At 47.9% G+C, this 25574-nt stretch overlaps 2 protein-coding genes across 4 annotated transcripts in view; one reads left to right on the forward strand and one right to left on the reverse strand.

Annotated features, from left to right (window-relative positions):
* The window catches only part of SGPL1 (sphingosine-1-phosphate lyase 1), a 42687-nt gene extending 35225 nt beyond the window's left edge, over positions 1–7462 (forward strand). For both annotated transcript variants that reach the window (XM_080937521.1, XM_080937522.1), the window contains 7 exons: positions 119–224; positions 824–922; positions 1679–1828; positions 2844–3082; positions 3515–3661; positions 4496–4616; positions 5058–7462. In XM_080937521.1, the coding sequence (XP_080793647.1) occupies positions 119–224; positions 824–922; positions 1679–1828; positions 2844–3082; positions 3515–3661; positions 4496–4616; positions 5058–5198 (1003 nt within the window). In that variant the 3' untranslated portion in view covers positions 5199–7462. The remainder of the gene's footprint in view (positions 1–118; positions 225–823; positions 923–1678; positions 1829–2843; positions 3083–3514; positions 3662–4495; positions 4617–5057) is intronic.
* Positions 7463–10326: 2864 nt separating this feature from the next.
* On the reverse strand, positions 10327–14916 carry PCBD1 (pterin-4 alpha-carbinolamine dehydratase 1). 2 transcript variants are annotated; one of them, XM_080938247.1, is made up of 4 exons: positions 14863–14916; positions 12500–12631; positions 12115–12195; positions 10327–10824 (listed from the first exon to the last, which is right to left on the reverse strand). In XM_080938247.1, exons 1-4 carry the CDS (start codon positions 14863–14865, stop codon positions 10726–10728), a joined length of 315 nt encoding a protein of 104 aa, XP_080794373.1. In that variant the 5' UTR covers positions 14866–14916; the 3' UTR covers positions 10327–10725. The 2 variants fall into 2 exon arrangements, with proteins under 2 accessions (XP_080794373.1, XP_080794374.1); XM_080938248.1 differs by lacking the exon at positions 12500–12631 and having other exon boundaries at positions 14863–14881.
* Between the last annotated feature and the right edge of the window lie 10658 nt (positions 14917–25574).

Genomic DNA, 25574 nt, shown 5'->3' on the forward strand with positions numbered 1-25574 from the left:
ATAATAGTGTGAGGAAAAGTAATCAGACTTACCAGTAACTGGTGACTTAAAGTGCTGCCAAGTTCTCCTGGGTCCTGTTGTGCTCCACCTTTCATTAGCCCCCTTCTCCATCACCTAGTGTGGCTCCTGAGAGCGCCCACGCCGCATTCGACAAAGCAGCTCATTACTTCGGAATGAAGATTGTACGCGTTGCACAGAAAAAGAACATGGAGGTGGATGTGCGGGTGAGTCCTGAAGGTTCGAGGAGCGGGATGTCACGTTGACCACCTCTCCGTCTGCACACAGATGGACTCCCCCGCTCAGACTAGAGCAGCTAGAGCAGACACCGGACTGGCAGTTTCTGAGTTCTGAAAGGTGGACGGTCTGGTCCCTGAGGGTGTTCAGCTGGATTTTATTTTGAACTCCTTTACTTTCTTTCCTTTATTTGTAAAATGAGTATGGATGAGCTTGCCCCACCACTCCCTTTCTTGGACCTGAATGTGATTTTATGTCTCACATAAGTGTAGTGAAATTTTTTTGTTTTATCGAAGCTGTAGGTTAAGGAAAGTTTTTGCTCAGTCATCTCTGGTAGGTTGTGGGCTGGGACTCACGGCTCGCTCCTTGGTCTCCTAGCTCAGTGTGGTTTTTATTTCCATAGTGTTTGCATACCGTTGCTCTCAGCTGCACTTCATGTGAGTGTGTGTGTGTGCCCTTCGTAACAGAAAGCAGTCTTCTCCCAGGGTGTAGGGACTCTAAGCCACATCGTCCTCACATCGTCCTCACAGCAAAAGGCATGAGCAGCTATGACTAAGATTCTTACTTCTTTTAAACTTTAAATCCCTAGGCAATGAAACGAGCCATCTCCAGGAACACAGCTATGCTGGTCTGTTCTGCCCCACAGTTTCCTCACGGTGTGATAGATCCTATCCCCGAAGTGGCCAAGGTGAGAGATTTTTGGCTATGCAGATTAATACTTTAAAATAGGTGATGCAGGGCTTTGTAAGGAGAAAGGTTTTGGTTTTAGGTTTGAACATAGCAGAGATTGGTAGTGCTTATCGACCCCAAGGCAAGGCCCTGCACCTCTTTTGGGAGCCTCAGTAGGTCACTAGCCATCTTCACTGGGAGAAGGGTAATAGAGGACCCAGGCTGCCTTTAAACAGGGTATTTTGAAATAGTACTGACTCTTACTTCTACCAGGAAGTAGTGCGCCATTAGGAACGTGCCTTCCATATAATGACTACAGGAGGACCTGCCCCTCTAGAGGCTTTTGAATCAGAGCTCTGCTGTTTCTCCCGTGATGGTTGGGGGAGCCTGAGGTCAGACATATTTAAATACAAATTACATGAAATATATTTCAGGTGGACACTTTTGAAGGTGAAATATACATGAAAAATAAACTTCATTTAAAAATATCAAAAATGACTCTTTGAGACTGCAGGTTAGTTGGTAGAGTCCCTTTATTTGATCCTCAGCACCCCATAAAACTGGGCATTGTTGAATATACTGGTCATCTGAGGCAGGAGGATCAGAAAATTTCAAGGTCTTCCATGGGCTGCGTTGCCAGTTCCAGGGATCATGTGTTCAGACAGACGTTATTAATAGCCCCCTTAACACCTGTGAGGTAGCATAGAGTAGCCCATGTTTCCACTCCCACTCTGCTTAGGGCTTATTCACATTTCCTTATCTTCTTTTTAACTAGCTGGCTGTCAAATATAAAATCCCATTCCATGTGGATGCTTGTCTGGGGGGCTTCCTTATTGTCTTCATGGAGAAAGCAGGGTACCCACTGGAGAAGCCATTTGATTTCCGGGTGAAAGGCGTGACCAGCATTTCAGCAGACACTCATAAGGTGAGCTAAGGGGGTAGCCAAGACCTGACAGCTGGTGGTTTCACTGTTTTCCACACTCATTGTCTTAGGGTTTCTAGTGCTGTGAAGAGACACTACAACCGTGATGACTCTCATAGGAGAAACCATTTAGTTAGGGCTGGCTTACGGTTCGGAAATGTAGTCTATTATTGCTGTGGCAGGAAGCACGGTGGCATGCAGGCAAACATGGTACTGGAGAAGTAGCTAAGGGTTCTACATCTGGATCCCCAGGCATCTGGAAGAGAGTGTCACACTAAACCTGGCTTGAGCATCTGAGACCTCTAAGCCCTCCCGCAGTGACACACTTCCTCCAACACCACCACACCTATTCCAATAAGGACACGCCTGCCAGTATTGTCTTTCCCTGTGGGCCAATCTCATCTAAACCACCACACAGACCAGCATACACAATAAAGTCTGACTCTCATCTGTCAGAATGAGCTCCTGCTTTTCCTTATGCTGGGCTGGGAGGATTTCTTGTCAAACAAATGTCTAACTAGTGCCTTTGTGGCAAAAGCCTCTGAAGTCTTGAGGTTATCGGCGGTGCTAAGGATTCATTACCAGAGTCCCTGAGCCTGTGGTGACAATATGCTTACGCTTTTGGCAGAGTCCTTTTGTGAAAGGAGCAGCTGGCGTCTATTGTTTGATGTGTCTGTGCCTGCCTAGAATTCCTGATCCTGCTTCCTCCACCTCCCACGTGCTAGGACTATAGGTGTAGGCCACTGTGCTCAGCTTCCGAAAGATTTCAAATAACGGGAGAGAAAGGAGGAAGCCTAGTCTTAATTTTCTCTGGATCTCAGATGGCTCACCCCTTACATCAAGAATGTGGTATCTATGCCCTCAAATTCCTTCTGTCTGTTAACACTGTGAAGTATGAACTGTACCTGAATAGGACGCCTCACAGAGCTCCTGTGAGAAAGCAGCATTACCTTGTGTGGTTCTGTGGGCAGAGCTGCCAGGTACAGCCACACTCTGACATCTTTGCTTTTCCCCTCAGTACGGCTATGCTCCCAAAGGTTCGTCTGTGGTGATGTACTCTGATGAGAAGTACAGGAAGTACCAGTTCTTTGTTGGTGCAGATTGGCAAGGTGGCATCTACGCATCTCCAAGCATAGCTGGCTCACGGCCTGGTGGCATCATTGCAGCCTGTTGGGCCGCCTTGATGCACTTTGGTGAGAACGGCTATGTTGAAGCTACCAAACAGATCATCAAAACTACTCGCTTCCTCAAGTCCGAGTATGTGGGGGAAAATGGGGTTCTGCTTTGTCTCTTGCTCTCTCCTAGTTAGCCCAAGGAATCTCTGCCTGGTGTCACACCCTTTGACCACTTACTGTCTCCTGATAACCTGGGATTTAGACCAGTCCCTTACCAGATGGTGCTGGGAGAAGAGAAACTTGCATTCTCTGCTGTGATTGGAATGGGTAGACTGGGAAAAGCTAGTGGTTCTGGACGGAGTTTGGGACTTGTAAAATTCCTGATGTTCTGTCTGGGAGTCTGATCTCCAAAAAACCCACCCATCCCGGCCTAGCCTCTTTGCTGTAAGAGACAGTCAAGTCCCTGGAGAGTAGGTTGTGATCAACTGAGATAAGGTGCATCTTATCAGATCTTAACAGAATAGATGTGCTTAATTTCTGCATTTGCTTTTTCTTTTCTTTTCTTTTCTTTTAGATTGGAAAACATCAAAAACATCTTCATTTTGGGGAATCCTCAATTGTCAGTTATTGCTCTGGGTTCCAATGATTTTGACATCTACCGACTATCTAATATGATGTCTGCTAAAGGGTGGAATTTTAACTACTTGCAGTTCCCAAGAAGGTATGCCTAAAAGCCTCCACCCCTCCCTTCATTTCAGCACCTGAAGAGCCGAGGTAGCCAGGTCACCTGATCTTAGCTTCTAGAGCCCAGCACATTGGTAGCAACTGAAGTTCATAGTTATAAGCAGCAAGGTGGTTTGCTTTCAGCTCAGGGAGAGCTGGCTGCCAGCCTCCAAGACAGGGTGTCACTTGTAAGGTTTTCCTCTGTTCTTTCTGTGGCCTCTGTATTCTGTGATCTATCTTGTCTATAGCGATCAAGTTGCTCCTCTAAGATACCATTACATGTGTAACATTCCCTCAAAGCCCTCTCACAGGTTTCTGGTCGTGCAGACCTGATGGACCCTTCAGTATGCTTTCCTGACTTTATATTCCACTCCAGCTAGGTGGCTCTGTACTCATATCTACAGCCTGCCTTCCTTCCACACGTTATTGCCCTTGCCAATCCCGCTTCTCCCCAGAGTAAATTAGGGTTTCCTAAGAGCACTGAGGTCCCTCAGGACTCCAGTTCCATGGTTTTCTCCCTACCGGGGCTTACTCTTTAAGTTAAAAACCCCTTAGCCTTTATTGCTCACACATAATGGAAGTAGCCACCGCTGACAGTTTGTGGGGTGGAGACAGGACAGCCGGTTGTGTTCCTTTGGTTAAGGTGGTTCTTGGTCATGCCAAAAAACAAAGTCCTGAGCTACTGGAGTAAAAAATCCACAGATTTGCGAGCCTGTCTCCCAGGTCTGGAAATAGCAGTTTGGAGAGTCAACCGATGCATCCCTCCACTGGAGTGGCTTTATTTGAGGGTTTCTTTCTTTTTCAAGGTCTGTTTCTCTTTTTCCTCCCATAGCATTCATTTCTGCATTACATTAGTGCATACTCGGAAGCGAGTGGCAATCCAGTTCCTAAAGGATATCCGGGAATCGGTCACACAGATCATGAAGAATCCTAAAGCTAAGACCACAGGAATGGTAAGAGTACCAGGGCATTGGCGCTTAGAAATAGGAGGAGAAGTGCTGGAGACTATCCCAGTGTTCAGAGTCTGTGTCTGCCACAGCTCAGTGTGCAGACTCCTCAGCAGTTAATGCCGTTCGGTATCTCAAGTGAGGTAGAATGAGAGCGGAAGCTGCTGAACAGAAGCCAGGTTGCTCTCATACTGAGTTTTAAAAAAAACTTCTGACACAGAAAAGGTGATGAGCACTCTGGGTTTGTTGTTGTTGTTTATTTTTAAAGACAGTAAGTCCCAGAGTAGTTCATTTACTTGGTAAGGTCAGCTGAAGGTGCCTGTGACAAGCATCCGTGGCAGCTGCTTGTCTGATGGAAGGGTGCCTGGGCTAGGAATGGGGGCTGGGTGCATAAGGGTGGCAGCCATGCTTACCTCGCTAATAATATATCCTTGGTTGGATTTGCAGGGTGCCATCTATGGCATGGCCCAGGCAACCATTGACAGGAAGATAGTTGCAGAAATATCCTCCGTCTTCTTGGACAGCCTTTATTATACGGACCCGGTGACTCAGGGCAGCCAGATGAACGGTTCTCCAAAGCCCCGCTGAATTTTGGCCCTCGTTAGATCCATGGAGCTTCAGGTCTTCGGAAGGTTCTTGGCATTCGGAACACACCACACACAACCTGACATCTCTGGACTGGCTCCATAGAGCACAATAGGATAAACCATAAGATAGCTTCAGCCTCAGGACTCCTTTGTCTCCTTTTGGGGCTTTTAGTTTGAAGACCCCGAAGGATCCCAGTGCATAATGAGTCTGCCCTGGTTATTAATGTCACCCTAGACCTTGTTTAACCGAATTTTCCTCTAACACCTTTAGCATTGCCTTCACTTGGTCATTATGTGGTGGCTCTGACCTCCCCTGATTTCCCAGGGAAAGTGTGAGGTAGCAAGAGGATGCCTCTGCTACCTCAGCGGGATGTTCTGGCTGTCAGGCAGGAGGCATTCATGTACTGTGTTCCCCAGGTGGGTGTTAGTCTGGCCCACGCAGGGGGAGATTTCAGCCTCTGCTTCAGAAGATGCTGCTTGTCTCTCAGGACCACATCCTTACAACTTGCTTTACTTTCCCAAGCACAGGCTGGCCAGGCTACTGGCCTCTTTTTAAATAACTGGAGTATGTTCCCTTGGCAGGGTTTGAAGTACTCCTTTGTCTTGTGCATGACCGTGGCTGCTGCCATCTTTGGAGACGCCTGTTGGCAGTGATACTCAGACGTGTTTGTTCTTATTGCTGTAGGGTAGGAAATGAACGTGTTTTTCAGAGAATCTAGGGCTTTCTGGCTATTGGCACTGCCTCAAGTGTGGAGTAGGGGTAAATCAGTCCTGAGCCCTCTCCTGGGCCAGAAGAGCCAAAGCCAGACCCTTTCCCATATTTTCTTGAACAGCAGCCTAGGTAAGCACCTATGTCGTGGACATGTGGGTGGTGGTCTCCCCTTCAACATTGCCTTAAGCCTTCGTGTAATGAGAATCTGGTTTTACTGAAGAAAACACTCCACAAGTGTCCTTGACTTCCCTCAGTGGGTGTGAAGATGTGCAGAACACCTGCTCCATCAGTGTGTTCTTCCTGCCCTTCCCCCCCTTTATTCAGCTTCCAAAGGTACGACGGCATTTTAGCTTCAGGTACTGGACGTTCCTCAGTCCCCGCTAAAAGGAAGCAGCATAGGACAAGAGGCATTTTGGAGTAGAAAGGGATGGCTATGGCCCTTACACTTGGGGCCTGGGATTCCTTAATAAGACTGATTGCCCAGGATTATACAGGGACATGACCAACACATGGCTAATTTCCCACTTGCTTTTTTCTTTTAGGGCTCAGGGGCTCTGAGATAGGCTGAGCCCCTGTCCTACTCTGATGACCATACCATGTGCCTTTTTACCTACCAGCAAGTAATAACCTTAGTCCTCACCCAGGCCCTGGAAGAAATGGACCACTCTTTGAGGAGTGTCTGTTTGTAGGAGAGAACTTGGGACAAATCACCAGAAGCCGTGCTCTGTTCCTTCCCCTTCTCAGGGATTCCTGAGTATTTGCCTGTGTATTGCTGGCTGGGAGAGCCAAATTACCAGACTATTCCTCACCCGCCTTGGGAAGTGGTCTTCAGCACTGTTCTGACCCCATAGCTGTTACCAGCTGGCTCACTGCAGGGCAGGTGCGTATGTCCTCTTCCCTCCTGTGTGCTCTACTGTGCATGACGAGGCTCAGGGATCGCTGGTGTGACCTGTGTCAGAGAGAGGCTGAGTTCCTGAGCTCACACACTTCCAATGGTTAGAGCTATGCACGACTCATCTCTGGGCCTACAGTGCATCATGCTGGAGAGGTCCAGGGACCACCCAGCAGGTGGCTGAAATGAAGGCGTGTCCTTCATAGTCACAGCAGAGCCGGGGACCAAGCCGCTCCCTTCCTTTATGGTAGCACTGGCTGGCATAGGGTGCTGGTGTTTTTCAGAGGGACCTGCTGCAGCCATTTTGTTTCATGATTAGGAACCTTGGTGCGACGTAAGACTTCTGTCATGTGTTTATATGTGCATGCCATGCCCAGCCGGTGACAGGAGTGGTTGTCTAGTATCATAGTATCATGTGGCTTGTAGGTGCCACAGTAGCTTCTGCAAACATTGTACTGTCTTGTTTCTGTATTAGATGTAGGTAGTCACATGAACATGCTGCCGCATCCCCTTTAATGTTGCCAGTTTTATACTTGGAAAATGGTACTTGCCCCTTTGAAATCTGTTTTTTGTCTCCCCCATGTCCCCATCATCTCACGTCCTTTCCTAACTGCAGCAATAACTCTTTAAAAGCAACAATAATAAATGCCTCAAACTGTAATCACTGGATGGTTGCACTGTTTTTTATACAGATCACAAATACAGCAGTTGCTGAATGGGAAACTGGTGAGCATTTCCCCACTGCCAGTCCGCCTCCCCTCCCCCACAAGCATTTAAATGGTGATATACCTACCGCAGTGTCCTTTTAAGCAGGGAGCTTAATTGTCTCCAGGAGCTGTCGTTATGTCTGTCTGGAGAGGTCTATAATCTTGGTCCTTAGTTCCCTGGGACCTCGGCCCTGAACTCCTCTCTGTCCGTTCTACTGGAATGTACTGATATGCTGGCCTGCTCGTCTGCCTCACCACTGGGGTGCTTGGAGCGCTTTGGGCATGCTGCTCATAGAAGGCAGAACACAGTCCATAATGGGATCCTCAGTCCATGTTTTCCTGGGTGAGAAACAGGAGTCTGGGACGGTTGCTGTGGTTCCCAGGCTCCCGTGTACCCAGGCACTGCTGACATTCAGCTGGGAGTTGGGAATGGGTCAGGGTGAGGTAGGGGGTTCCAGTCCACGCTATCCAGTCATGGTAGTAGAGTTTTCTCACACTGATGGATTAGCTGTCTTGGGTGGTCACTTACCAACTGAACAACAAGGCTCCGCCTGACCAGTCAAAAGCCCGTCATTTGGATCGGGCTATAAGCACTCCTGGATAATGAACAAGCGCTGGGTGTCACATTCTGTCATGTAAGAAAAAGAAGGCTTCCAATGGCTCAGGCAGCCCAACTTTAACACAGCTTCCGGGCATTTCAGCTTTGTTATCTTTTCTAAAATTTCTGACAAATGGCCTAGATCCCTGATCACCAAAAACCCTAAAATCCTCATCAGGACACTTGGAGATGATCAATAGTATATAGCCTAAGACAATCACCAGTGTCCCCTGGGCAGGCCTGGCTGATGGTTACATGACTTTGTCTTCTGTGTGGTCCTTGATAGTACTGAGTTGCCTCAGCCATACCCAGTGGTGACAAAAGCCATGTCAGGCCGACCCTGACAGCCACCGATTACAGCTTGGGTAGATAAAAGTCAGGCTTTGACGACCTTGTTTTTCCCCGTGTGATGCTGGGTATTGAACCCAGAGCCATGTGCATAGTGGGTAAATGTCCTATGACTGACTCTATTTCCAGCCCTATTTTATTTGGTATTTTAAATTTTGAGGTGGATTCTTACTCAGTTGCCCAGGCTGGGATTGAACTTGTGATTCTCCTGCCTCCCAAGTAGGTGGCTTTCGGGCCTCTGTCACCAGACCCAGTTTGACAGCCTTTTCTTGCTATGGTTATCCAGGCCTTCCTTCCACTTGTGATTTCATTTCATTTGTCATTTTACCTCATCTGTTTAGAACTCCAGTTACCTGGAGAGAGAGAAAAAATAAAAAATGGCTTCTAAAAGCTGTTGCCTGTCACTTGTAGATAGATGTGCCTCATACAGATGTGGAGCCACCTGGGTTGGCGTTTTCAAATCCAGATCCATAATTACGACAGGAAGACCTTTAACAGCAGAGGCACATCCGCCAAGTTTTCTGTCTTTGTTCTACGCACTCAGGTGTTAGATCCGAGCACACTTGGGAACATTGTCTGAATTGGAACAGATGATGCCACTGTCTTAAGTCTGGGTGGGTTTGCTCTTAAGCTCTGTGGACAGATTGCCAATGCAGAGCCAGCCTCTGCCTATTCTGGTCCCTAGGAGGATCAACTTAGCCAGGCTGCCTGGGCTCCAGGCCAGGGGTCATCGATGAGGACTACAGTGGGGAGGGGTGCTCTTTCCTGCTCTGGGTGTTTGGTGGCCCATGGGTGAAGATGAGATTGGACTTGGCTCCCAATCTTCCCATTTTGTCTGTGTGTGTGTGTGTGTGTGTGTGTGTGCAGTTTCTACCCTTGAGAATTCCTAACCAAGAACCTGACCTGTATAAACTGGCCCTTAACTGTTCCAGTAGCAAATAGTGAATCAATCCCTATACTACCTTGTGTCTTCCTGTAGAGTAACAGCAGGCAAGCCCTAAGTCCTTTACTAAGACTGAGAATTGCAGCTGTCAGAACCAGGGGCCTTACGATGTGTTTGATCTTGGTGTATTGGAGACGATCAGAACGCACAGAAGGGGACTGGGCGAAGAACTGGGTCCGGTAATAATGGAAGTCATGCTGGAGAGCTGGAGTAGTCCCAGCCTAGAGCTCAGGCCCTGTGAAGTCAGGAAAGAACTGACAACCCAGCTCAGACAGGAGTCCAGAGTTCTATTTGAAGGAGGATTGGCAGCCTTCAGTTGATTGAATGAAGGTCACCTATATTAGAGCGATATGCATTACTTGTGACCAATTCAAAGCTTAACCTCACCCAGGACCCCTTTGTCCCAACATATCCAGAATCCTTGAAGGAAGGAAATAATGGTGACGCGCTGCCTTTTTAGATATGGGTTCACCTGCTATGTGCACATTGCCCTCCTGTTGATGCCCCAGCAGTAGTTCAGGTTCTCTGAGGTATAGCTGGCATCCTCCTTTGTCACCCTAGTCACTTCTTGTGTCCCCTTAGCTTACGTCTCATCTTGTCTAGTAGTTCATGGTCTTCTGTCTGAATACCCCACATGATCATAAACCTGAAGGTCCAGCGCTCTGCTCTCTCCCTTTCTCTCAATATAGTGACCCTACCTGGCTTCCCACCCACAGTGTTTCCACTCAGTTGCATTTTGGCTGAGGACAGGTTCAGTGCCTTAGATGGCCAAGCATGTGCAAAGAAAGCCGTGGGTCTAATCCCCAGAACCACAAAAACAACGGGACCTTCAAAATCAGACGTGATAGATTCCAGTTCTGCATGACCTGCAGAAAAGAAGGTTCTAGAAGCTGAGCCCATCAATAGCATAGTTTTATTGGAGGCATAGAAGTATATGTTTCCATAATATATTGGGGGCTTGTTTTAGTAGTAGGGTCTGAATTGGACTTTATGTCATGCTTTATCACGGCTACTTGGAAAATGGACTAGAACAGGTAGAAAAGGAGCATGAGGCAGCCTGAGACACTCCTGAGGCTGGGAACTCAACAGAGAAAAAAAGGAGAGCTTATTCAAATTAGTGTAACATGGCAGAGCCCCAGTGAGGAGAGTGTCACCGGGAAAGATCTCAGGCCCTGCTGTTGACATTGACATCATTCTGCACAGGGAGGGACTCATACCCCTCCCAGATGGAGGTCGAGTCGGGGAGCAAGGGCCAGCCTCCTTGTTTCCCTCCCTAAGTTCCTCCTCCAGTCACTCCTTCCCCTAAGGAAATATGAGACAGGGTAGATCTATGTCATAGACACGGCAACTTGTTCGATGAAGCTGGCCAGGTTTATATCCCGTTCTGAAAGACCGGCACATTCATGGGTGCTCAAGGTGATGTGGACCTGAATAAAAGAAAACCGGAAGTTCAGTGGCAGGCAAGTGCCCTCCTAGGAAAAGCCAGAGAGACACCAGCCATGGGTGCAGCTCTACCAGGGACTGCAGGATAGCAGCCAGTCACTATAACTCCTTCTGGTAACGGAAACCGGACACTAGTAATGCCTGAAGACAGTAGCTGGTCACTGCTCTTCCAACTGCTCCAAGATAGGTGCAAAGCTGCCTCCACATCTTTTCCCTTGATGGTTTCTAAAAATAATGATGGTTTCAGTAATAGAATAAAAAAAAAAAAAGTCAAATCCAGAAATCAAGAGAAAACAAAGCAAAAGACCAACAACAATAAAAAACTTAAAGCCAGCGGACAGCAAGATGGTTCAGTGAGGGCTGGAGAGATGGCTCAGCAGTTAAGAGCACTGACTGCTCTTCCAGAGGTCCTGAGTTCAATTCCCAGCAACCACATGGTGGCTCACCACCATCCGTAATGGGATCTGATGTCCTCTTTTGGTAAGTCTGTCTGAAGACAGTGACAGTGTACTCACATACATAAAATAAGCATTTAAAGAAAAGATGGCCCAGTGAGAAAAGGCTTCTTACCAACAGACCTGACATCATGGGTTCAACCTCCAGGAAATACAGGGTAGAAGGAGAGAACAGACTCCCACATGCACAGCATATGTGTGCCCATATTTACATATAAATATATGTAAAAAAAATTAGTGGGCTGGAGAGACAGCGGTTAAAGAGCACCGACTGCTCTTCCAGAAGTTCTGAGTTCAATTCCCAGAAACCACATGGTGGCTCACAACCATCTGTAATGGGATTGGATGCCCTCTTCTGGTGTGTCTGAAGACAGCTACAGTATACATAAAATAAATAGTTCTTTAACAAAAATATTTTAAGCCAAAATTAAAGTCAGAACGTAAGGTGGGCTCCAAATACATCCTAACCAGCCCAGCAGTCCGCGTGCTCATCCCAGTCTGATCCGACAGCTACCCACGGGTATCTCAGTTTGGTTTAATTGCTCCCTCATTCTTCTGCCTAGAATAAAACCATTAGTGCCCTTCCTTTCCCTTCCTGAGTCTTGCCTTCTTCATATCTGACCACAGCATTTTAAAGCATTTTAATTTGCATTTATTATCTTCATCGAGACAGGCTGTTTTGTGAAGAGTCTCTGTTGGCTCTAGGAAGGAAATAAAGAAGGTGGACTATAGTCAGGTCCGAGGGTGAACCTTTGGAGAGACTCTGGGTTCTAAGAGGTGTACGGGACAGGGCACAGCAGAAGGGACAACTTCACTCACCTTGTTGTACACGTTAAACCACTCGGGATGGTGGTCCAGCTTTTCAGCCTGCAGGGCGACTCTTGTCATGAAGCCAAAAGCCTGATAAAATGAAGGAAGAGCCAATGGGGTCATGGCCAGTAAGGCCTCAGTGCAGGAGGATAGCCTAGCTCCCAGGGAGTCCCAGAGCTCTAATGTTCTCCTGTAACATCCTCAGTGTGGGATGGTGACATCCCAGTGACAGCTCAGGACAACAGCAGTTGCCAATTCAAAAGGGCGGGTGTTTGTCCTCGAGTTCCAGAAGGGAGGGCCCAAGACCCTTCTCTTTGCAGCTCACTTGGAAATGTTTCCCTTGGCTACCATGCGAACATCCAGGGTGTAGCCCGCCCACGCCTGCTCCACATACCCTGTTGAAGTCTTTAAAATGGAACTGTTTGAAGATGGCATCGCGGCCTTCCAGTTCATTCCACCCCACAGCCCTCAGGTTTGGCAGCAGCTGGTCCCGCTCCTCAGCAGTCAGCCTGTGTGCCTTGCCAGCCTAGAAGAGCAGAGGGGCCCCAGGGCATTCCATTTACAGGTCAACAGTGGACCTCAGACCTTTGGGAGAAATTCAGCCAGTGCTGGCTGCTGTGGATAGTAAGCAACAGGGCTTTACGTTTCCAGGGAAGTGCCCTGCCAGGAGGTGGGGTCTGAGTATGTGTTTGTGTGGGTGGGTTCAAGTAAGGTCATATATGCATGTGACGGCCAAAGGACAACCTCGGATGTTATTGTTTGGATATCATTTACCTTTATTTTTTATTTAATTTTTATTTTTTTTATTTTTTTATTTTTTTATTTTTATTTTATTTTTTTGTCTTCCCGAGAGTCTGTGCACTACCTGTGGCTTGGCTGGTCATAGAGCATCTGTCTCTGCTTCCCCAGGGTTGGGATTGCAAGCATGAACTATCATGCCAGTGTTTTAAGTGTGGCTTCTGGGAGTCAGAACTCTGGGCTTCATACTTGAAAGCTCTTTACAAACTAAAGCTGAGTCCGCAGCCCAGATCTTGGGTTTTGGACCTGCTTTCATAGAGAACGCCAAGGAGATTGTGCTGTAGTCAAGTGCTCCCCCAACTCTTGCTCCCAAAGCCTCATAGAGGCCTGCCTTCATCTTCTCAGGTAAGTGAGCCCCCGTACTCCCAAGGTGGTGCTCCCTCTGTACTCCATCCCCATACCGGTTCTGTAACATTTAGGTGTTCTAGAGAAGGCACGGGCCTAAATAAAGGGCGTGTGAGTGGTCTTCTGCTTTTTGATGTCACTGACTCAAGGTGTGGTCTCTTAGAGCTATAGCTCCGGGGCTGGATGCAGAAACCCATTCAAACCCATTCCCAGATGAGTCTCTGCCACCTTCTAGTGGCTTCGAATACTGGCCTCCTTCATGACCCTATGTAGTCCGTAGCTGTCAGGACCAAGGACCACAGGACCCAGTGCCAAAATGAAAATAGTCTGTCAAGGGCATCTGGCATGCTCATTAGCCTGTTGTGCAAAGTGCCCACGGTGTGACCCTCAGCACACCCCAGGTCAGGTCCTGAGTGAACCCTCCAGAAAATAGAAATTATCGTCAGTTCCGTCCTCTAGAGGAACGTGGGGGCCATGAACCTAACCAGCTAAGCTTGTGAAACAATCACCCGGGACTAGTGTTAAACTGACAATGACTCAGATTTGGCTTGGGGAGCCGGGGGAAGATGAACTGTGCCCTGTAAGTCACCCATCATTTCAATCCCCTGGGGTGGGTGGGCCAGATACCTTGGCTTCATGAGTAAAGGGCTGAGACCCACTCCTTAGACCAAGAGATGCCAGTGGGAATAGTTCAGCAAATTGCAAGATTATAAAGTGAAAGTCAGCTTCGTTTAAAAAGCACTTTCTAGGGCAAGAAGGAGACCCGGGGCAGCAATGGGGCTTACACAACCATTACCAGTGTTGGCCTTTCAGTGGCTGATAAGCTAGACCCTTGAAACCAGAACTCTCTGTGTGTGTGTGTGTGTGTGTGTGTGTGTGTGTGTGTGTGTGTGTGTGTGTGTGCAGTGGTACTTCTCTTTAGAATTTTCCAGAACCAAGTCTCTGGCGGACAGCGCTCTGAACTCAGGTCGGAGGGGTAAGGGCCTTGTTTGCTTAGTCCTTAGCGAAGCTCTGTCAGCCTCTGTTAGTGTGGGTTGAAGGATTACTGATTATCCAAGCCTGTGGTGTCTTTGGTCCCCAATGACTCTTCCCAGGCCTCAGCTGCCAAAACACCCTCCCATCCTTAATGGAGTACAGAATACCAGAGCCACGCTTTGAGTGTTCTTTTTAGTAGCGGTTGCAGGAAGGTATAGGGGCCCCTTTCCTGACCCCACCACCATGCCAAGGTGGGACACAGCACCCTAACTAGGTGTTAGGGCGGGGCCAGCACTGGGGTGGAGAGAGAACTGAGTCCCCCTCCCCCAATCTGGCACCCCAAGATACCAGCTTGCCTCTAAGGCCAAAAAGCGCCACGGAGACCTGCCTCGCTGCCACACCCCATCAGAACCCGCCAGCAGACCGGCCCTGGGAGTCAGGACAGGCTAGGCTCCAGTCTTCCAGGCCCACCGCCACCTCCGGTATCTGCACCCCAGAGCCTCTAAAGGAGACTAGGCGACCCTAGCCCGGCTCGATGGCGCTGCGGGAGGCTCAGCGTGACCCGCACCCCCAGCATCGGAGTCCTAGTCCCAGCTTCCCGGAACCCCTCTCAGGGTTCACCAGACTTCCTGAGCTTACCATGTCCAGTGCGGGAGAAGCAGGTGGCGGCAGCGAGGCAGCAAGCGGAGGGCAGGCAGCAGGCCACCTCGGGGGCGGGGCAGAGATCCGGGCGGCCGCGGGTAATAATTAACATGGGTCCTCCTTGCTCCACGCCCTTACAGCGCTTTTTATGCATGGCTGCGTGATTGGCTCCAGGGCAAAGGCTTTGCCCGGTCTGCTAGAGGACTGAGGCACCAGATTGCCTGACTTATTTTTATATTAACAACGACAACAAAAGCCACCCAGATAAATGTCACATACACTGGACTGCATAGAGACATAAAGTGCACAGTTGTAATCATCTTAACAGGAGAGAAGATATTCTAAAGGGAGTCCATGTGTCCCTTTTGGGCCATCAGGTTATTGAAACAAATGGACCCTAAGAAATTAGTTTCCCTAGGAAAGGCATGTTAAGGGTCAGAAAAGGCTGAGGTCTGGTGCCAGCCAGAAGAGAAACTTTACTGGAAAGATTTCATCCCATTCTCACAACTTGCCAGACCACCTTGTTTAGTAAGGCATTCCTCCTACCCCGTTTAACCCTGAGCCATATATCAGGTCCCAAAAGACAGAGGATCCTGGATCTCTTCGTTTCTCTTCCCAGTAAGGCTGTATTGAGTAAATCGCCTTGCATGGATTCTGCTGTTTTAATTTTTAAAAAAGATTTATGTGTGTGTGTGTGTCCACTCGCATGTTTATGTGAATGTACGTGTTTATGTGCACTGTGTGCACGTAGCTGCCTTGGAGGCCAAAAGGGAACATTGGATCCCCTGGAACTAGAGTTACATGCTGTGGAGAGCTGCCTGATATGGGTGCTGGAGACAAATTCAGGTTCTCAGCAAGAGCAGTGAGTGCTCTAAACCTCTGAGCCCTGTCCCCAGCCCCTCTGCTGTGACTTGTCTCTCCAGTTGGCATATAGAGAGCTTGTCCAGGCTGCTAGGACCCAGGCTCTGGCCCTAATAACCTCAGTAACATGGTGGGATGTGCTTCTCTTAGGAATCCATCGGCACCGATTAGGAACATCAGCTCTGACCCTGTGCCATCCAGTGTCCTCTGTCTTCCAGGGCTCCTCCTAAGCTGACACTCTTCAATTGCATTTTCTACACATCCCCACGCATTGAAACCCTTTAGTTTATACTTACCTGGTTTGTTTTGAAGTCCATCCATGTTCCATGTGTCCATGGTTTCTTTTCTTTCTTTTTTAAAAAGATTTATTTATGTGCATGAGTGCTCTATCTGTATGTACACCTGCACACCAGAAGAGGGCATCAGATCCCATCACAAATGGTTGTGAGCCACCATGTGGTTGCTGGGAACTGAACTCAGGATCTCTGGAAGAGCAGTCAGTGCTCTTAACCGCTGAGCCATCTCTCCAGCCCTACTTCCTTCATTTCATCCATGTTCCATGTTTCAAGAAGTCCTTGTTTTCATGGCTAAGTATATTATTATTTTCTTAGCTTTGGAAAGGGTTTTGTGTATAGGTTAGTTATTTGGAGTGGGGCTTCCTTTTCTATTATCTTCTAGAACCTCCCAGGTCTCAGAGTGACAGCCCTCTGAACTCACTGTTTGGACTGTGAATGAAAGTTCCTGAAAAGGACTACACCGTCCACCGAGCCTTCTGGAAAGCGATTAACCAAAGCAATGGGCTGGGGTGGGTTGGAATGGCTGGCCAGGACTGGTCTCGAGGAAATCTAGGGTCCCCATGCGGGTCACCAATGCTGTTAATTAGATTTCTCAAACCATACCCAGACAGACCACACCAAGCAAACACGGTTCCACGTGGAGAGGTTTAATAGAACAGGACGGAGCAGGAGTCAAGGTCAAGAGAAAAGGAAGAAGGAGAGAGGAGGAGTTTTGGTCTTTTGTACGGGTAGTGACGTCACCTGCTCCCAGGTGGAGATGGGATTCTGAACTGATGTCTTCTGGGAATGCTTTGGCTGTTTCCATGGTAATTGATGTGCCAGGTTCCTGTCAGCTGTGGGTGGAGCCATTGCTGGGGGAGGGGCTATCCCAATGCCAACACCAACCTTCCTAAGACTGTGAACCTTTCATAGAGTCAGTTCCTCATGTGGTGACCCCAACCGTAATTTTGTTGCTGTTATAAATTCTAAAGAAAATATCTGATATGCAGGACATCTGGGGTGACCCCCCCCAGATTGAGAACCACTGGGAGGCTCATTGGTTTTAGAGAGTTTGGAACGGTGCAGGTCCAGAACCTGCTCATTCTGGATCATCTGTGGCTTCCTTAAAACCAGCCCTTTCTCTCCTCTGTATGCGACTTAGCATGTTGGTGACGGGTAGGTAAGTTCTTTGGAGTATATAGACAGAGCACTAGCTTCCATCAACCCCATGGTTGTAAAGGGGCCACCAGCCGAGGTTGCCTACCCTTCTGGGACTCATCTACCTGATGTTTCTACCAACATGTTTGAAAAAGTCTTGATTAAAAAAAAATTTTTTTTGTTCTGTTATTAGAAAAACATGCAGCTAGAGAGATGGCTCAGTGGTTAGAGCACTGACTGCTCTTCCAGAGGTTCTGAGTTCAATTCCCAGCAACCACATGATGGCTCACAACCATCTGTAATGAGATCTGTTGTCCTCTTCTAGTGTTCTTGAAAAGAGAGTACTAATCCACATTAAATAAATAAATCATTTTATTCTAAAGATCTATTTATTGTATATATGTGGGTACACTGTTGCTGTCTTCAGACACACCAGAAGAGGGCATCAGATCCCATTACAGATGGTTGTGAGCCACCATGTGGTTGCTGGGAATTGAACTCAGGACCTCTGGAAGAGCAGCCAGTGCTCTTAACCACTGAGCCATCTCTCCAGCCCCATAAATAAATCTTTAAAAAAAATGAAAGAAAAACATCATGCTGGAATTTGGGGTAATTTAAGTGAGTGTTCCTGCACCTCTGTTAATCATATTTGGAACCAGAATACACTCTATCCTTTTCAGTATGCAAGCTGTGTGTGTGTGTGTGTGTGTATGTGTGTGTGTGTGTGAACACATGCTTTCATTTTACAAGGAGTCAATATGTAGGTGTGGAAAAATATGGGTTGTATGACAAACACATGTTTATAAAGTCCTAGGGAGCTGGGCAGAGTAGCACAGGGTTTTTAGTCCCAGCACTTGGAAGACAACTGTGAGTTCAAGGCCAGCTTGGTCTACGTAGTGAGTTCTGGGCCAGCCTAGTACAAAACTATAAAGACTGTCTTAAAACACAACAAAAACAAACAAACTCCGAGTGATGGGACAAATCTGAAGGGTGTAAATGACTCTTCTTAAAGCCCCAACAGTTTAAAAATAGTTCTTATTTTAATTATGTGTGTGTGTGTATGTGTGTGTGTGTGCATGTTGAGTGCAAGTAACCCCCAGGGGCCAGCTCTCCTAGAACTGGAATTACAGAGGGTTGCTCACCACCCAGTGCGAGTTCTGGGAATTAAGTCTCTGTGTCTCTGGAAGAGCACTAACTGCTCTTAACTGCTGAGCCATTTCTCTAGTCCCTTAAGGCCCGGTTCTCCCTAAGAATATGAGGCTAGTGGTTACAGACTGTTAAGTGCTGTTGAAAATGTCAATTCCTTGATGTAGGTCTTTCTTATGGGTATCCTTCAGTGGAGTTAGCTGTGATGAGGTTTTTTGGGTTTTTTTTTTTTTTTTTTTTTTTTTTCCTTTACTGCCTTTAAACAAACTAAGCATTTAGGAACTAGCCACTCCTCCTGGTTGACAGCTGCAGGCCCTTCCTTTGTGCCTAGCTGCCTTAGGCTGGGTGGGGAACTGTCAATCAATCAGTCGTGTTTCCTTGGCAATTTGGCTCAACTGTCAGCAGAGCAGCTGCTTTGACTACTTCCTGGTCACTCTGAGAGAACTCCACTACTCTGGTTGTAAGACCACTGCAAGGAAGCCGGGCTGCAGCTGAAGCCAGACCTGCTGCTGGGGGCTTTGTTGTCATTCTAAGCAGCACGCAGAGCCTGGGAAATATTGGGAAACAGGCCTCAGTGAACGGTGGGAGGGCACCATTTTCATCCAGCTCCTTGCCACAGCACAACTAACCCCAAGCAAGTGATCCGATACCTCCGCCCCCCAAAAAAATCCTGGACAGAGCTGCACTTGCATATTCAGCAGCTCCCAGGCCCCTGGGAAGATCCCTACAAACACAACCTGCAAAGCCAGCACTTCCCCCGCATAGGTGTATGTTCCAGAACCATCCAGATGTTTCCAGAGCAGGGACAGCAGCAGCTGTTCTCACCTGTGCCTTGTGAGGGTTCCTATTTCCTCACACATTTCATCCTCCACAGAGTCTGACTCTGTGTGTGTGCGCACGTGCATGTGTGAAGGGAGTGTTGTTTGTTTTTGTTGTTGTTAAGCTGACAGGTGCAGACTGAGCCTGGAGGTTTTTTTTTTTTTTTTCCCTGTGGTTTATTATGGTTACCGAGGATGGTGAGGACTTGGCAGGCTTATCAGCGGCCGAGGTGAGTTGCTTTTTAATATCCCTTGGCCAGTCTTTTAGAATTTATATTTCTCTCTTATTTTAGTTGACTCTTTGTGAGCCCTTTGCGCAGATACCATGCCTTATCAGCTTCAGATCATGGAGACAGCTTCTGCCTCTCAGCCATCCCTACACTAACTTCAGCCACGCTTTCTTTTAGGTTACCTGTGCTGCCTGAGAAGGAGAAGGAAGGAAAGCACAACTTTCTGGAGTTGACCCTCTTCCTTTGATCCTGGGGAACCCAGGGATTGAACTCGGATTGTCCGGTTTGGAGGCAAACACCTGGAGCTATCTTGCTAGCCCATAGGAACATGGTGGTTCATCTTCCTGTGGCGCTTCATCCTCCTGTGGTGAGCCATCCTCCTGTGGTGGTGGGCCATCCTCCTGTGGTGGTGGGCCATCCTCCTGTGATAGTAGGCCATCCTCCTGTGGTGGTGGGTCATTCTCCTCTGCTCTTCCTTTAGTAGTGGCTCACTTTCACATACATGTGACATCTTAATGAGGGGTTTTCCTTTTAGCATGCTTGGTTTTGTCCTAGGAGACAGTGGTAATCCAACTAGTGAGCCTCTAGCTCACTAATCCCAAGTGGAGGGATTACAGGTATGAGCCCTGCATTAGCATTTTCTACAGAGGAGCTAGCTACAAAGTGGTCCAGATCAGCAGAGGGACACTGTGGTTGTGATGACTGTTTTGTTTTTCAGTTTTGTCACTTAAAGTTTTTTTTTTTTTTTTTTTTTTTTTTTTTTTTTTTTTTTTGGTTGCATCTTGTAGTCCTGGCCTAATTCAAACTCATTTTATGACCTTCGGATTCTCTTCCTTTTGCTTTTCAAGTGCTGAGATGACAGGTGTTTGCCACTTTGAATCCAACTGTGACTTCCCACACAGTGTGTTTGCACATGACAAAAGGTTCTCTGTGTGTGTGTATGTGGAGGGGAATAGAACCAGGGCTTTACTTGTACCAGTTTAATTGACCATAGCTCCCTGCTTCATCGGTGTAAATCAAAGGCTAGCCAGAAACCTTAATTCAGAAGCTGGGGGGAGGGAGGGGTAGCTCAGTGGGTAAAATGCTTGCTGTGCAACAGAAGGGCCTCAGTTCAAATCCCCAGCACCCAGCACGTGTGTGTAAAGAAGACAGACCTGGCAGCATGAGCCAGTGACCCTTGCAGGGAAGGCGAAGTAGCCAAGAGCATGCTGGGGGCTTGCCCAGTCAGCCAGCCAGCCTAGCTGAACTGTTGGTGAAGAGTAATATGTAAGATGCCCAGCATCCAACTCTGACCTTCACATGCAGGGGCACATACAGGTCCTCACAAATACAAAACTTGTGTACACATGTGCACACAAGTGTGTACCTGTGAGTGTGTGCGTGCGGAGTATACACACACAGATTCGTGCAACTCATAATTCAGAGTGAATAGCAATTTCCACCTGATGTGTGTGGTTTTGGTTCTTTCCCCAGACGTGCAAATATAAATTAAAAAAACAAAACAAAGTACAAATATAAATAAAAATAAAAGAGAAAATGAGCCAGGTATGGTTAACACACATCTGCCCTGGCACACACATGTTATTTCAGCCCTCTAGAGATTGGGGCAGGAGGATTGTAAATTCAAAGTCAGCCTGGGCCACATAGTGAAACCTTGTCTCAGAAGCTTACAGACGGATGGAAAGCCTTTGCACACCGGTTGTGTGGAGGTCTTCCTAGGGATGCTGGCGCTGTTCTGAGTTGTTCCTTTCCTGCCAGAGGCTGGGGCCTCTTATAAGTGGGAATACTCCCACAACCAGGACATCTAGTGGTGACTCACACAGATATGACAATGATTTAGTGTCACATAGATGTGCACTTTGGACCTCAGATAGGTGTTCCAACATCAACACCGAATAGCATGGAGAAAGGGGAAGTGGAAGAAGCCATTGGGCTTGCAGAAAACAAAAAAAAACAAACAAACAAGAAACAAACTGGTCCTTGGATGTGTGGCTTGAGGAAGGGTTCTTACTGTCTTCCCAACTCTTCTGATGGCTCTCATCGTCCACCTTCCTTCTGCTGCTCTTTTAGAATCAATCAATCGATCAACAATCGATCAATCAGGAAGGACATGACTCATACTCCTAGCTATGGCAGAGGAAGAGTTGTATTACAGATCAGAGGGAGACTGCAGCCAGAGGCACAGGGAAGGGTCCAGGCTGAATTAGGCAGGAGGAGGCTAGGTGAGAGAGGAAGAGGGAGGAGTCAGGAGACCAAGAGCGCCAGGAAGGATGGCTAGTCCGTAAAGCCAGGACGGCTGGATTAAACCTGGAAGAGCTGCGCGGGGGAGGGGGGCGAGGTGGGGAGCTCTAGGGCTGGAGGAGGTGGGGGGAGGAATGAAAAATGCTGGGAGGAGCCAGGACTTTGTAGTGGCTGATAAGCAGAGACTGACTCCCAGTGTCTCCTTTGATAGGTTAATAGGCACGTCAGTCAGCCATTGTCCTGAGTTTGAGAGCTAACCTTTTCCTCCCGTTTCTCTTTGCTCCTTCCCTGCCCGTTTCTCTCCCTTCTCACCTCCCCCCCTTCTCTGAGGCCTTCATTTCAAAACCACACTATGCCCACTCTTGGTTTAGCATCTTTTCTCAGCTCACTCTTTGCTTCCTTGCCCGACAGGTCTTGGATGCTAGAGCTCTCGTTTTCCCATGGTGTCTGGCGTGCTACCCTGTACTTAAACCCTTTTAACAAATCTTCCCAAATTTCCTGTGTGTGTGTGTGCACATGCGCGCGCGTGTCTCAGACCAGCAAGCTCTATTAAGTTCTATTTCATTCTGTCATTTATAGGCCACTAACTATTTTGGGGAGATAGGACAGGTCCTGGACTAACAACCCAGAGGAGTTTTAAACACCCCCCCCCCTTTATAATCATAGAAAGAACACGTGTTCATGATAGTGGGGGAAATAAATAAAAGAGAAACGGGAGAAAACAACCAAAACCAAATAAAACAAGCCACAGCCACAAAACAGAACCGGTACAGATCTGTAGTCCCAGAACTCAAGCTGAAACAGGAGGGTCCAGAGTTCAAGGCCAGCCAGGCTCCATCTAAAGCAGGCTGGTGACAATATATTTAGGTATATAAATATATACAATAGATTTAGGCTGCCTTCCCATACCAGCCCCGAGCCTGCCATGGTCCCACACAAACATGTCCTCATCTTTAAAGACAGCATAGCCCCGAGGCCCACTCCTCTCCCTTATGGGGCACCTGAGAGAAAGGGACAATAGTGTCCTAACTGCCCCAACCTGAAGGTCAGCTTCCCAGTCCTGACTGTCTGCTTCCTCCATCGGGGGACAGTCTCTACTTGACCCCTACAGACTTCAAGGTACAGGGAGTTAAGGTTCCCTCTCAAGCAAAAGTGGACAGGTTTGAGGACAAGCATGGCCTTCCCATCCCTGGGGAGACAGTGAGTGAGGAAGAGTCTGGTACACTGCACACAGGTCTCGGGTCCCCAGCAGGAGCCAGTGACCCCCCTGCTTAGGGGCACTGGGGTAACAGGGGGGTGGTGCAGTAAGGGGGTACCTGGAGGACCCATGCCAAGGTGTCCCCCTGAGATCATGCCATGAAACAGACTTAATATAAGAGAAGTTTATTGTGGGGGAAGAGAGTAAGGACTTGGAGAAATGGTAGAGGCAGAGAATGGGGGAGGGGGGTCAGAGAAGGAGAGAAAGAGAAGTTGGTCAGGATCACATGGGAACAGAGAGAAGAGGGGAGGGGAGGAGAGGCGGGGTGGGGGAAGACAGGACAACTGTTGCTAGGTCTCTGGGAAGAGTCTAGCAGAATTGTCTGTAAAAACAGCTGGAACCTCCCTCTGTCTCCCCTGCTGTAAGCGGCTCCTTCCTTCTGATAGACAGGCTGACTCCATGACAGGCTTCAAATTAGCAGTCCAGAAGATTAAGCCTAAAATCCCAGGCTTCAGGTAGCTGTTAGTCAGAAACTGCCCCACCACCTGAAGCCAGGTCAGTGGTTTCCAGCCAGCCCCCACACCCTGTAATAGAATATCCTTAGAGATAGAGCAAGATAAGGCCACCTACTCTGGGATTTCCCCTAAAGTGCTTTAAATCCAGCCTTGGAGTTCACTCCAGTGTCTATCTTGGTAACAGGAGAGCCCAGCATCCCTTAGTCCCTACCTGGCATCCCCTGCCCCCAACACTGAATTTTCCAGCCTGGAGGCTGGGCTGCCTTTCTCCCAGGGTGTTCTTCCCTATAGAACCTATTTTGATTTCTTGCTCTCACTCCCTCTTTTCTCTCTATGCTCTGGCCTCATGCCCTGGCCTCTGTCCTTGGGGGCAGTGAACTTGCCTGACAGCAGCTTTCCAATAAACCTGCTTATTCTAATCTGGATTGAATTGGCTCATTTCACCAGTGGAGAAATAACCTATCACGGGGAGGGAGTTTTAGCAACTCCATCTCTCTGGTATTTACTTGGGGCATCAAGTAAGATATGAAAACAACACCCACAGAAGCAAAAGCATCCCCACAGCTTATCACTCACTAGCCAAATAGATAAACAATTGCCCCCATCATTGACTGGTCCATCTTTCCCCTGAACCCTGCTGGGTAGTTAATTCTCATTGTCACTGACTGGATTTGGAGTCACCTAGGAGGCATATTTCTGAGCTGTTCACTGAAGGTCTTTTCAGAGGACTTTAACCTAGGGAGATGTCTACGTTAGGGTTTTACTGCTATGAACAGACACCATGACCAAGGCAACTCTTACAAGGACAACATTTAATTGAGGCTGTCTTACAGGTTCAGATGTTCAGTCCATTATCACCAAGGTAGGAACATGGCAGCATCCAGGCAGACATGGTGCTGGAGGAGCTGAAAGTTCTACACCTTCATCTGAAGGCTGCTGGGAGAAGACTGGCTTCCAGGCAGCTAGGGTGAGGGTATTAAAGCCCACACCCACAGTGATACACTTCCTTCACTAAGGTCACACCTACTCCAACAAGACCACACCTCCTAGTTAGTGCCACTCCCTGTGCTAAGCACCTACAAACCGTCACAGGAGGGAAGAATCATTTCAGAGTACGGGTGTCACTGACTAGACAAAAATGGGGAAACCAGAAAAAGTGAGGCAAACACCACATTCATCTCTCTCCTTCCTAACTGTAGACACCATGTGTCCTGCTCCGGCCACTATGTGCTTCCACTACTGTGGGATGTATCCCCTCAAACTGTGAGTCACAATCTGCTCTCCCCACCTTGGGTGACTTTGGTGCTTTGTCATAGCAATGAGGAAAGTAGTGACAAAGACACAGTCACCTTTCTTTGAAAGCCGCATCCTCCATCTTCCTGGCACCGGCCTCTGCATTTTCTGTCCCATCCCTTTGATCTGCCAACTTTAACACGTTTAAATTCTGTACCTTTACAGTTCGTTTTGATATCTGGTAGGTCATGTCCCGTCCCATTTCTTTTTCTTCTTCCAAATGTTCTCGCTTGATCTGGCTTGTTTACTCTCAGATGAGCTCTCAAGTCAGCTTGTCAAGTTCTATAAAAATCCCCTTAGGAATCTGATTGGATACACATTGAATTTATAGATTTAATTTGGGAAAAATTGACATCTTCCTATTACTGCGTCTCCCTGTCCCCAAGTATGATATATCACTCCACATAATTCAGACCTTTGTGTCCTTCAGTGAGCATTTACTGTGTCCCCATATGAAGATGTGGACATTCCTTGTGTATTTGCTTTTGCTTTTTTTTTTTTTGCCCCCTAGGATTCTGGATTGGCCATAGCATATGGGATGTTTTTCCTTAATTCTTCTAATTGGCCTTGGGGTGCCCAAGAGCTGTTAAATCACTTCTAGTCCTATTGATGAACTTTTATTCCTTGTTTTGTTTGGTGTGGGTGAGAAAGAGTGTGACCTCTCTGAAGGTCACCGAGCCCTGTTCCCCACTGGATGGTAGTTAAAGCTGCTTGCAGGGGTGGGGGATGGGGGGTGGGAGCTGCCGGATGGAGCAGAGCCTTTGAACTTCCACATCGTGTTTCTGGGCCTTGTGTCAGCTCTCTGAGCTTCCTCTCAGTCCAGTCCTTTCTCTGGCTTCCAGTCTCCTTGGCATAAGTGCTGGGAAGGCAGTTGCCAAGATACCCCAAGTCACAAAGGCTTTCCACACTGGGGATATTGGAGTCACAACACCATGCATCTGGGATTGTCACTTGTACCCAAGGCTTCCTCACCT

The sequence above is a fragment of the Micromys minutus genome, assembly GCF_963924665.1.
Source record: "Micromys minutus genome assembly, chromosome: 25".
Lineage (NCBI taxonomy): Eukaryota > Metazoa > Chordata > Mammalia > Rodentia > Muridae > Micromys > Micromys minutus.